Here is a 12717-nt window from a genome sequence, read left to right as displayed (position 1 = left end):
CGTCCTGCTCAGGTTGGTTCACAACACAGAGATTTCGGTGGTGAAGCCACTTCCGAGTCCCTCTTCCCACCCCAAAGCCTCATCCCCAGCTGCAAACTGGATCCAGCACTCCAGCTGGGAAACGGACCCAGGCTGGGAAAAAAAAACAACAACTACCTATCTTTTCTTTGATATTTTTAATTTTTTGCAAAGTGAATGTTGTTTCGCAAGTGCGGATGCATCTCCAGAGCAGTGGTGTTGGCACAAAGTGGGGCAGCATCCCATGGTGCTGGGCTTAGAGGGGCTTCGTGGGGTTGCCCAAGCCCAAGTCACAGCCTCAGCCATGTCCTACTGTTCCTATTAGAAATCCTTTGCTAATAAGGAGGATTTCTAAGAAAATCAGTGAGCATGAGAAAAAAACAGGGCAAAACCTCAAATTTCTGCCCTGGGCATGCTAGAGTCTCCTGTAAGCATCAAGGTGGGATGCTCACTTGGATCATACCTGGGATATGGGAAGGGACAAGTTTCCTCCAAATGAATTTATATCAGTGATTAAGGAGCATTTATTCTCCACTTGTGCAGGATAACCCAGCAGTGCCTGTCTGCATTTTTAGGGGCAGAATTATCCAACCTCTTTGGGCCAGGCACTCAGTCCCTGCCTTCAAGCCCACGAGCACGACACGCGCAGTGCAACCCATCCTCCTGTTTATCCCCTGGCAGAAGCAGCCGGAGCATCCTGGCTCCGGAGAGACCGAAACTGGGAAGTTACACCCCTCCTTGGAGCTTGTGGCCAGATCTGGGTGCAGAAGGCAAGACATGCAATTTTTCTCCCAGTACTGCTGGGAGAAAAACACTTCTGGTACTGGCATGCTATCCCTGTTGTTTACTAGACTCAGCTGTTCTCCAGGTTTCCTAGAAATAGCTGGAAAGCCTGGCAGCCCCCCGGCACCGGCGGTAGCCGCTCATGCCCCTTTCGCATGTCTCCGGAGGAGGCTGCAGCTGCTGGGAACGACGGGGGTAGTGCTGGGTGACGGAGAGGTCAGGAAAGCAGAGCCTGGCAGCGTTTCCTCCCCGCGTGCATGTGAACGGGGCATGCACAGCCCGTGCGGCTTGTCGGGGCCGGCACGTGCTCCGGCAGCCCTGTGTCCCTGCCGTCCCTCTCGGGTGGCCAAGCGTGAGCTCCCGCCGGCAGCCGCCTGCCAGCAGGCTTTGCATGGCCAAAAAATAACAAGTAAGTTGGTAAACAAGTTCACCTTGCTGCCCTGCAAAAGGCTCTCCCTGCATCAGGTTGGGCAAACAAGCTCCAGAGTTGACTGCCAAGGCTTCAAGGAGGGGAATAAATCAGGTTGTCTGGAGGGTTGGAGCCGTTTAACACCAGCCTTGCCGTGTCCCTGCCCAAACGCCGGCTGCCGAGGGCTGCACAGGAACACAGCAGCACCCCCTTTTCCCAGCAGACATATCATCTCCCCTTCCTCAGCCCAAAAGCAGCATCGTTTCTCCCCAAGCCATTTCACAGGGAGATATTTGTCTGTCTCAGACTCCCCACACTGTCCTCAGATAATCTATTCCAGGGCTGAGCAAAGCTTTCCCCCCTTTCTAACCCAAATCCCTCCAAATGGGGTTTTAACACCCTGCTCCTACCCCCACGGGTTGATTTTGAAGCTCCACACTGCACTACGGTACGGTCTGGACCAGCAACGCACACCAAAATGTGCCAACGTGGGGGGCACAGTGCAGGATGCTCTGGCACGGCCAGGTTTGATGCAGAGAGTGCTGGACCTGCAGATAAGAGCAGCTAAAGCCACAATCACAGAGGCCTCCAGCGCATCGCTGCACCCTCCCGTGCCTCAGTTTCCCCTGCCTTGAGTGAGAAAGCTGGAAATATTCCAGTGACGACTGAAGGACTGGGAAGAGGGGGAATAAAAAAGTCTTGGTAGCCAACTATAAACAAACAGCAACGAAGCCCCTGGAGGAAAAAATAATTAAAAACCAAAAAGAAAGCCCAGTTCCAGGGTGTTTTAGCAGGAAGGTGGTATAGAAAATGCAGGAGATTTTGTTTTCTGGCTTGGATGGTGCTGGTTCCTCAGGACCAGAGAAGGGCACATCTCCCTCCAGGCCCCATGCTTTTGGGAAGAGGTTTGATGTGGGACAGGCCAGGGTGGGCAACACCAAGCAGTTGTTTCCAGAATGGGATATATGGGAGAGCACAAAATGAGGGTGATTTTGTGCTCTAGGAAGGAGAAACCTGGGGTGGAAAACGTGTGAACAGCTTTCAGTCTGAAAAAGGATGTTATAAAGAAAATTATAACTGTCCTCAATAGCAAGGAAGGTTTAAGGTAGATATAGGAAACGTTGGCTAGGTATTAGGGAAAGCCTAACACCGTTTGGGAGGACAAGGAACCCTCCAGGGGAAAACAGAAGGGAAATTTGAACCTGCTAGTGTGTTTTTGATCTTGACTCCCAGCTAGGGCCTGTCCCCATACTCTTTTTTTTTTTTTCATCCTTAAACTGTGGTTATGCAGGGACAAAAAAAAGTGGGGTGCCCTGCAGAGACATGCGTGCCTGCGTGTGTGCACGCACGCACCAGGCAAACAGGGATCACACCTCGCTGGCTGCTCGTTTTGAAATCCTCCCACGTCCCTCCACGAAAAACCCATGGTCATCTGATTTAAAGCCTTTGGAGTCGTTCTATGCCGAGATGAATTTCTCCATCGTTGAGGGTGTGTTAGGGAAGGGTTCGGCATGTCAGTCGCCCTGCCAGCACGGGCTCCCGATGGCAAGAGGAACGTCAGAGATGGTGGGATGCCAGGTGGAGAAGCGGCCCGGGGAGGGTCGGTGGTGCAATCTGAGCACTGGGGTGAAGCCCGAGCCCATGCTGAGCTCCCTGCAGAGGGGACAGACCCTGTGCCGCAGCCCAAGCCCAGCCTAGCCCAGCCAGCTTGGCTCTTCCTATGTAACACAGCCACCAAGCCCAGTCTTCAGCAGGTGATGTGATTAGAGAGCACCGGGGTCATGGCTGTTCCCCATGTAAATACAGCACAGGGGAGTCCTCCATCCACGCAGGAGTGAGGTAAAACACCAAGGGGAAGGTTTTCCAGCGTTCCAAGTTTATCGGTGGGTTGCTGGCCCTGGGAAGGCAGGTTACAGGCATATCTGCCTGCTCCCGGGTTAGGAGATGAGGAGATGCTATCAGTGACTGCATCTTTATGTGGTTTCAATTCCCATACTCGGGAAGTCTGAGAAGCTGTAACAACCCATCTCGTCCCACTGCCTGGTTTCTGTGGAGCAATCAGGGTGCAGAGTGGGTCCCAAAACCCCCACTGGAACTTACAGCTCCCCTATAGGCAGCTGCACACCCTTTACAAGCTTCCTTCCCCAGTTTCAAGGCGGGTGGTGGTCCCACCACCAGCTGTCGGCATCCCACCTCCCTACCACAGCCTGGCATGTCCTTTGCTGCACCAACACCATGAGACACGGTGGGCTTTGCTGCTTGGTTGTGCACAACCCCATGAGCACCATCAGGAACACAACTGCTAGGCACAAGTGGCTCCTTAAACCCACTAAAAACTCTCCACGAGTGGTCGCAAACATTAAAGAAAGTGTAATGTCAAAGAGGCAGTGGAGAGGTCATGCTCACCAAGTGCTGTTTTGGTGGTGCAGGAAGCAAGAGATGTACCGGGACAGTGTGATGCGGGGACAGACACCTGCTCATTTGGGACATCTGCTTGTGTTTCACTCAAAAAGGCTGGTGAGGTAAAAGGGGATGAAAAGAAACCGAGAGCCAGAAGTAATACACCCTGGCAAGAAACACCGGCCAAGGGGCAAATCAGGACACGAGGGGGTTTTCAGCCTTCCAGGAAAGGTGTTAATTGAAAACGAGGCAATGGTTTGACTCAGGCACGAGCCGGTGAGTCAGAAGAGCTGGGGCCAGCTCTGCCGCACGTTTCCTCCCTGCCCTTTGAGCAGACGGCTGCGAGCAGACGCCCACACTGTCACCGTCACCATCACCGTGAACAGCCCCCACAGACAGGACCCCCTCCAGCAGCTCCCAAATCCCCCCTTGGCCGCTCCCCATCTGTGTCACTTGGAGGCATTGCTCATCAATGCTCGTAAATCATCCCCAGTGCCTTTGATGGGAAGCACTGGATAAAAAGTTTTCCCAAGCCTGCCAGGAAAGCACGACATCGAGGAGCGACGGGTGACGTGATCAGCAAACGCAGCAGCATGAGGATTTGCAGGGCATTGACAGCAAGCCAGAAAGCAGCCCAAAGTGACAAAATTATCCTTTTCAATACCAAAAAAAACGTGCAGAAAGACAAATCTCCACCCTTAGCTGGAATCACTCTGCAAAAGCAGATAGTTTCCCATCAGAGAGCATTATAAACTGACTCTCTGCAGGAGCTGTGATATCAGGGAAGCGCTTGATAGAGAAGGGGAAATGCTGCAGAAATAAGACTGGGATGTGGCACTGTCCTGCCCTTTCCCTTCATGCTCCCATGTAAAAGGCACCTCTGCTTCTGCTAACAAGAGCCTCCTTGATCTCAGCAAGCAGAAATGAGACCAGAAGACGTCACAACTTCTGCTAGCAGTGAGCGAAAAGGCTTAATAAAGAGCAGTATTGTTACAGCGGTCGGGTTGTCTACCCACTCCTCCCACCATGCGGCTGGAAATTGCAGCGCTTGGTGGCAGAAATCACCTCTGCAACAGCCATCCCCACCAGGGCGTTTCTCCTTTCTGACAAAACAACTCCTGTTAGCACTGTTCCTGCTGTATAACAACTTCTGACACCTTTGGATGGGAGCTGCTCGCAGGAGATTGCTCTGATGGCTGCCGGCAGAGAGGAGCCATGGGAAGGTAGACATCAGCAGGGCTTTGTGTAGCTCTACCAGGTGCTCTTCTCCACCCAGCATCATGGGACGCTGCAAACCTCCATGCAGACAAGCCCCCCCATCATGGCTGGGACGTGGTGGCCGAGACACATCCAACACAACGTATCTGCAATGGGGTCAGCAGATGCGGCACGGAGCGAGGTCTCTTTGCAGAGCAGCTCTGTGCCCTGCAAGCATCCCGAGGGCTGGATTTGGGGGCTGCTGTTAGAGAGTCTCCGAGATCTCCAGACAACTTGGCTGAAGGTGAGCGAATAGGTCTTTGTGGAAGTAGGTGTGATGTGGGGAGGAAGGAGCCTGGGAAGGCTAGGGCGGGTTTTTCAAACCTCATGCTCCCCGCAGCATGGTGGGTGCTCAGCTCCTCCAGCCCCTTGCTAGCTCTGAGGTCGTATTCATCTCAGCTGCATGCTGCCAGCTTGGACCCAAGTGTCTGGCTTGCCCTGAGGTCAACGTCAGTGGAGAGTTTGCCACTGGGGCCATTGAGCCTATCCGTCATCAAAGCACCCTCCTCTGGGCCTGCTGGTTCATTGCCTCCTGGGGGGACCTCCATGTCTGGCTTAGGCTGGACACCTCACTCCAGAGGGCTAAGGAAGGTGAGGGCATATGCAAGGATGCCCACCAGATTGCTTTCAGCCTGGGAAAAGATGTTTAATCCAACTCATGCATGTAGCAACCAGGAGGCACCTCTTGCTTTCCCACAGCAGATGAAGGACAGAGCTCAGGTTTCAGCCCCAGACCTCTCAGGAGCTCCCCAACCACCATGCTTGTGCGTTTTCCAGTGTCCCTCCTTCTTCTTTTGCCTCCTCAAGCGATGGCTGCTCTTCCAGATGCTGCACAGGATCCAATGCTGGTCCATCATGCCCACGTTTCTTCTAATCTCCACTTTGCTATGAGCTCTTCTCATTTGTCCTGCAAAGACAGCGCGCTCAGCACAGTTGGCTGCAGTTGTCCAAGCTCTGCCTCGGGTTGCGCTGGTGTTGCAGAACTACAGCTGATTTCCATGTCAGCACAGCCCCTTTGCAGGGACACGGCGTCCGCCATCACCTCTCCAAAGCACCGCCCGCATCCATCCAGGCCCACCTCCGCCACCAGCATGATCCTCCTCAGTGGTCCCAGAGAAGACTATCAACAGACAAAATCAACACCAGTGCCAGAATCTGCCCCCCTCAAGCAGGGCCCGAGTCCTCTTTCTTGCCCAACTTAAGCCACATGTCCTTTGCTCACACGAGCAGTACCATGCCCTGATGACTGGGGTCCAAGCGGGACCCAGCAGGTCCCCCCAGTCCAACAGCTCAAAGCCAACCTATACCTTTATATATACCCATAAATATATATATTCATGGTGCCATGCATTTTTTTTTTCAGCTGGGGAGCACCTTGCACCATGGGTCTGTCATGCCCTTGCCGACATGCTAACGGCTGTACCCATACCCTGGGAAGCCAGTAGCTCCCAGCATCACCCGTTTGAGCTCTGCTCGCTGGCTTTCAGTCTTATCTCCTGCTCCTTCCCAGCCAGGAACACCACCAGGATTTCCTTCGTCCTTTGACAAATGACGACATCCCACTGCCCGGCAATATCCTGGCTGCTTATCACCTGCATGCTCCCAGGCTTCCTCGTGTCAGCTGCAGTAATTAAACCATTTTTTCAGGCAGAGCAATGGGCGTTTTAGGTGAAAGCTCCCAGGATCTCCTGCCAGTAGAGCGCTAGCCACAGATGGGGCTTTGCCAGGCTAACGGCACCACCTGGGGATCAGGACTTTCTCCAGCGCTCCCAGCTGTTATGGTGATGCTGCAAGAAATTAATTCCTGCCCTAAGGTCATTCCTTCTAGCTGTCCGTGAGCATCTCTGCTAGAAATACCTTGCTTTAATACCTGAAACTGCCAAATGCCTTGAGGTCGGCTAAATGGCAACTGTTGTATAGACATGAACCGCAGAACTGGGGCAACGCCACTGGCTACGATGCCCAGAGAGAAAGGAGGCAGAACAGAGCCAAGACAATGAGGATTTAGCACAGACTTGTCAGGGAGACACAGGAAAGTGATGCCAAAGCTGCAAGCCGTGAGAAACTGGCAGAACTAGGGGTGGAGTTTGCATTTGACTCCCCAGGATACCCCATTTCCACAAGCAAGAGTGTGCAAAGACAGCTCAGGGCCTCCAAAATGCACGCCTCAAAGTCTCCCTGTGCCTCAAGCTACTTGGGATTTGCAGAGCAGCAGCCTTTAGGCAGAGCCTCCTCTTTGCACCCCAGATCTGGGTGGCGGTGAGCAAGCCCTGGGGTGAGACGCTGCTCCCAAGAGGCTGCCAAGGGCTCAGCCTCCTCACCAAGCTGGCTGGAGTCCTTGTTTTCCTCCGGGAGGATCGGGCAGGCATCCTGACTCCAGTCTGGCTGAGGCCACCACCTTCAGCAAGGATTTTTAATTCACCAAGTTTTGAACTACAGAGAAAATACCTTCATGCCTGACTCTCCTGCAGACTAAGGATATGCACAGCTCGCTCTGTGCAGCTTCTGAAGGGCAGCCAGGAGACTGTGCTCTCCACAACCCTCCTGCCTGGTGGCCTATAGATGTGCCCATGGGAAGCCCAGGCAGCCCAGCTGCAGCCACCAAGCAGTGTTCTAGGTATGGCTGGTGACATGGGGTCCCACCAACCCAACAGGATGCTCTCAACTGGGGTCACGTCTACACAGACTGCAGCCAGGCCTTACAGAGAACCTCTACAAGCATTGCCGTGGCCAAATTTACAGTCTATTATAGTCCAAGCGACTCTTAAAGTCTCCGTCTGCAAGAAGAAGGGGTTCTTGGGGGGTCTCCAGCATGAGCTGAGCACACACGAAAACACGCGATGGACAAAATCCACCCACTCTGGCCTCTGGGCCAAGGTGGAGCTGCAAACTGATGCAGGGAGCTGCTGGCAGCTGTTTTGGCATTTCAAGGTTGACCTCTAGAGGAAGTCTGTAGAGGAGGTATGGCTGGGAGGGTGATCCAACGGCTGCAGAACTAAATCACCCACAGCAAGGTCCCAAGGACTTGCAGCGTGGATGTGCCCCGGGTATCTAGCGGCGATGGCAAGCACAGCATGGTGCCCCAACCAAGGGGTCCTCCCCAGTTCAGGTGTGCTGGGCAGGACCGCATGGAAATGCATCCTCATCGCGAACACACCACATGTCCCCAGGTCCTGGAGACCCGCCTGTCATTTCTATCACTGGGATCCCTGCTGAGGCTGCAGAGGGGCCACACAGGCTGCCCTCCAACACGGGAAGCTCCCCCCAGCTCTCTGTGCTCACCTCCAAGGGCTCAGCGCTTTTAAAGCCTGACACGCTCTGCTTTCCTCCAACCACCCACCTCCCAGCATCTCTCCTTCTGCTCTAAACGAATCCATTTATCACCTAAAATTAAATCAAGACCTGAAGTCTGCTGCGCTGTCAAGATGCGAGGGTGTGAACCACATCACGCTTCACTGAGCCTTAAATGGCAACAAAAATCTCCGCGCCTGAGGTCACGGGCTCTGCGAACATCACGGCGGGCAAACTGCCGCGCGCCCAAAACATCCTCCCCACAGCGGGGAGAGGTGAGAAAAACAAATCCAGCCCTCGCTCCCAAATTTTCTTTCCCTCCCTGCTGCCCTTTCACGTCACACCAGCCTCAGTGTGTAACATCTCTGCAGCACGACCCTCTGCCCCAGCCCCAGCACCGCCAGCGCCCGGCGTGGCACCGGCTGCCCACTGGTCCAGAGACGCTGCTTTGCTTCAGTGAAGCACCTGGGTTAGATGGTGAGCAGCATCTTCTCCCCGTGTCCTTGCGCATCCCAGCTTAACCCTGCCTCCCCTGGCTTTTGTGCCTCCTGGAGAAGACTTCTTCCTCTCCATTCCTCCTCCCAGCAGAGCTGCTAGGACGAGAGGCCACCATGAGCACCCTGCTCGGTGCCCCACCATGCCCGTGCTACGATACCCTCTGGGGTGAGGAAGAGGAGACATTAAGGGCCTCCGCTTCGCAGCAGCCTGGAGAGGATGGAAAACTCATCCATCCCCTCCGTGGGGCAGCACAGGAGCAGCCGTCAGGGCTTTAGGTCTGAGCTGGGTCCTTCTTGCCCCATGCTTCTAAGCCAGGGGATGGCAAGGGGGGATTTCTGCCAGGTGTTAGGATGGAGTTTTTGGGAAAAAAGAAGGTTTGGGGTGCAGATCCGAGAGCACCACGGTGTGAAAGAGGGCTGCCCAGGTGGGGTACCCCTCTCAAGAGCCAGTTACCGCCCCGGTCTCTCCTCCCAGGCTCCCAACAGCACAGTTCCTCTAGCTGAGCATCTCCCAAGGACCACCACAAATGCACGCATTGCCCCAAACAACCCCCAGCAGCACCCCCTGCCCAGAAACATCCTGCTTCCTTCTCGTCTCCAGCCCTTGCACCACCCAGAGCAGCTTATGCCCCCCGAGCAAGGAGAGACAAAAAACCCCCCAGCCAAGGGAAGGCGGAGGGGAGACAGTTACCCTTTGCAGGCTGCATTTCTACCCGCCCCCAGCCCAGCATCGTGGAGTGTCCCCCATCCTCCCCCGAAAGCCAGCGGTGCAGCAGAGCCATCTCGCACCCCAAAGGAGGCACCGCACCGAGCACAGACCCCAGCCCCACCCTGGGTCCCCCAGGTCCCCCCACCCCGGCCGGGGGAGCATCCCAGGGTGCTGCCCCCCCATCCAGTCCCTACCTTTGCGGAACGGCATGAGGCAGGGCTGTGCTGGGACGCCTTGTCCTTATAGGAATATATATGAATATAAATATATTTCTTCTTTGTATTTTCTTCCTTCTTCCTCCTTCTTTTAGAAGGAAACGGACATATTTGGGCAAAGCCCAGCAGAACCCAGCGTCATTTGGAGGCAGGCACTGCAGACAGGAGGAAGTTCTTGCAATATCTGAGCTTTTTAACCCTTTGCTTCCCGGAGACAGCAGAGCTGGGAGAGAGGTGACACGGACAGGGAGCTGATGGCCTTCGAAAGGGATGTAAGGCACTGGGACCTGTTTTTTTTTGTTTGGATTGTGGTTTTATTTCCTGGTAGGATGAGTACAGAACTGGGTGTAATGGATGTGGGTGGGACAATGGGGTTTTGGCCTCCCACATCACCGCTGCCAATCTTGTGAGCTCAGCAGAGCACCGACCCCATCTTCTCTGTGGTGGCAGTGGGCCAAACTGGGAAAAACTCAACTGCATCCAATACCAGGGAGCCAGAAACTCAGATCCCCCTGCTTAGCATCCGCTGTCTGCCCTCGCATAGGCTGGACCATCCAAGGTGGAGGTAATTGGAGGCTCAGATCCTGCTGTGTTAATGCCCATGCTGAGAATGTGCAAATCCCCCTTTCCTGGGGTCACAGAAGGGATGGCTCGTGTGGGGCTGGGATGAGCCGTGACCTGAGCCAAGAGTTTTGAAGCTCAGTCAGGTCTGTGTGGCTTAATCTCTGCCCTTCAACCTGCAGCTCAGGTTGCGGCAGGAAGCAAAGATGGAGCATTACCGCTTGGGAGAGTTGTTTATTTTTACTGTGGTTCCTTTACTGCCCTCTCTGGAGGAAGAAAGAGGGACTGGCTTGGAGCGAGTTCAAAAGAAACTCCTTAAGCTACACAGGACTGGACCCCATCCTTCCACCTTGGTGGTTAACAGCAATACCATGTGTATTTGCTCCCTGTAGAACGACTCCCCCCATCCCGGAGTCACCCAGACCTTCCTTAAAACCACCCCTATGCTGGTGGCCATGGTGGTATAAAGCCTCCCTCCTCATCTACTGCGGGCTGCAGCCCCATCCAGACCACCACGATGGTCAAGGTAAGCACTCTTCATTGCTCCAGTGCAGAGTCTTCTGGGTTTGGCTTAAACCCTCCCTGGAGAAACCTATTTGAGCCAGTGGGTGAGGAGCACTCCAAAAAATTCCCCCCGGTCTCTCTTCCAAAAGCCATAACTCCAGCAGGGGTAGCAGGGACATCAATGGCTTAGGTGGCATTGCTGTCTCTGCCCTGCTCCGGGATGGATGGCTGCTGCACGTGGAGATGTCCCTGAGCCTCAGCACCGGGTGAGGGACTTGATCCAATGCACTCTTGATGTGGTGGCATGGGCTGCTGGGCTTCCTTCCAGCAACTGGAACCAGTTGCAGCAGCTGGGTTCTACCCTGTCCCTAGGGAACATGGCAGGACATGCTGGGGCTGGGTCTCTGCCCACGCAAATTGAGCAGGCAACCATTTTCTTGGGGAAAAAACCATCCAAAAATAGAATTTCCCTCGACATTTAGTAACCCTAAAGGGCCGCAGGCTGGGAAAATTCAGGGCAGCTGGGCTAGACGTCCACGTGCCGCTGCCAGACACAGCCCAGCAGGTAAAGCAGAGTCTGTCTTTGCTCCACGTGGCCCAACACCCACGTGCAGAAGGAGGACACCCCAGCCATGCCCGAGGCCAGGGCGGCACAACAGCAACCTGCCTTTCATTGCATTTTCCAGCAGAAACCACCAGTGCTTTCTGGAGGCAGTTCAGCAAGCCCTGATGCTACTCCACAGCTTGTGAAGCCCCTCCTGTGTCCTTCAGGCTCTTTCCACCCCTTGCCGGAGGCTGCTGAGCCCCACGCCGTGCACAGGCTCTTGCATTGCACAGCCCTGGCTTCTCTTTGCCACCGTCCCAGCACAGCTCATGGTTAAGAAATTGAGAGCAACTAAAGGGAGAGGGAGGAGAGCTTGGCCCTGCCCTGGCTTGCTCAGGAAACCCAAGCTCACAAGTGCCAGCATCCTCCCATGGTGGTCCCTGTGCAGGATCTGGCCCCAGGTAGGGGCTGATGCCTCCTGCAAGGGTTGGCAGCTTGACCTAATGCTGTGTCTCCAAGCATCCTGGATCCCCAGGGCATCAGGGAGGACATGCTGTCACTTTTTTTCCCCCTAGTTGTTGGCCTCATTCCCTGTCTACCGCCCAGGAGCTCTGCTGATCCACCCCTGGTAGGAACGGGAGCTCGACTCTAACCCAGTGCTGTACTCTGGGAAACAAGTGCTGCTCCTTGAAGGGATGAGCCTCCAAACCTCTATAAAACACAAAAAGAGATTTTTACAGTTTTATTGCCCGGGATAAATGAGGATCAGCAGTTGATCTCTGGAAAAATATTTCCAGCACATGATGCCAGGTCTTGGCAAAAGAAACATGATGCGATATATTCAGGGTTAGACCCAACAGTGAGCTTGGGCATCCTGCCCATCAAAATCCACATTTGGATGCTCATGTCCAAATGTGTCTGTCATAACGTCCTGCTCAGTGCATGCATGGGTTGGAAGACAAGGTGCCTAACTCCTCAGCTGTTTTTCTTCTGCAGCATCAATCTCTCCTGGACACCAGCAGTTCAGCTCCAAAAACTTCCCAGTAAGAGCATATTAGAGCATCATAGCTGGGATCAGGTCCTGTCTTAGAGGCTGGTGGTTAAGGTCCCTGTTAAGGTGCTTCCATCACCTGGCCAGGGAGGCTGAGAGGCTTTGCCACCCCCTTAGATGAAATGGTGCAAAGGCTTAAATAACCCCAGGGCGAGCATCCAGCCTTGGGGCAGCCACGTGGATGGAGGGATGCTCCTGCTGCTCCAGCAGGATTTCGGGATTTAAGAGGTGCCTGCTCAGCAGTGAAGCACCTACTTCTTCCCTGCATCCCATGCGCAAAACCAAGACCTGGGACCCTCTTCAAGGGAAGAGGCTTACAAGCTACATGCTCCATTGAATCTGGTCCCCAGGAAATCAAAGTGAATAAAGTGTCTGTTGATAACTGGGATTTGCTCCAGTCGCCCTGTGCATTGGGCTAGAAAGATCTTAGGTGGGACCATCTTTACCCTCCACACATCTGCTCTCTGTTTTCCCCACT

The 12717-nt window shown here is 54.3% G+C and overlaps 1 protein-coding gene across 1 annotated transcript in view; it reads right to left on the bottom strand.

Moving 5' to 3' along the window:
- PFKFB3 (6-phosphofructo-2-kinase/fructose-2,6-biphosphatase 3) overlaps positions 1-9725 on the bottom strand; it is a 43146-nt gene extending 33421 nt beyond the window's left edge. Inside the window, exon 1 of the mRNA XM_064442550.1 lies at positions 9559-9725. Coding sequence (XP_064298620.1) covers positions 9559-9574 — 16 coding nt within the window. The 5' untranslated portion in view covers positions 9575-9725. The remainder of the gene's footprint in view (positions 1-9558) is intronic.
- Positions 9726-12717: the final 2992 nt, after the last annotated feature.

This window comes from Phalacrocorax carbo, chromosome 1 (assembly GCF_963921805.1).
Source record: "Phalacrocorax carbo chromosome 1, bPhaCar2.1, whole genome shotgun sequence".
In the NCBI taxonomy this organism is placed as follows: Eukaryota; Metazoa; Chordata; class Aves; order Suliformes; family Phalacrocoracidae; genus Phalacrocorax; species Phalacrocorax carbo.
Note: the sequence above shows the minus strand (reverse complement) of the source record. Positions and strands in the feature narration are given on the sequence as shown.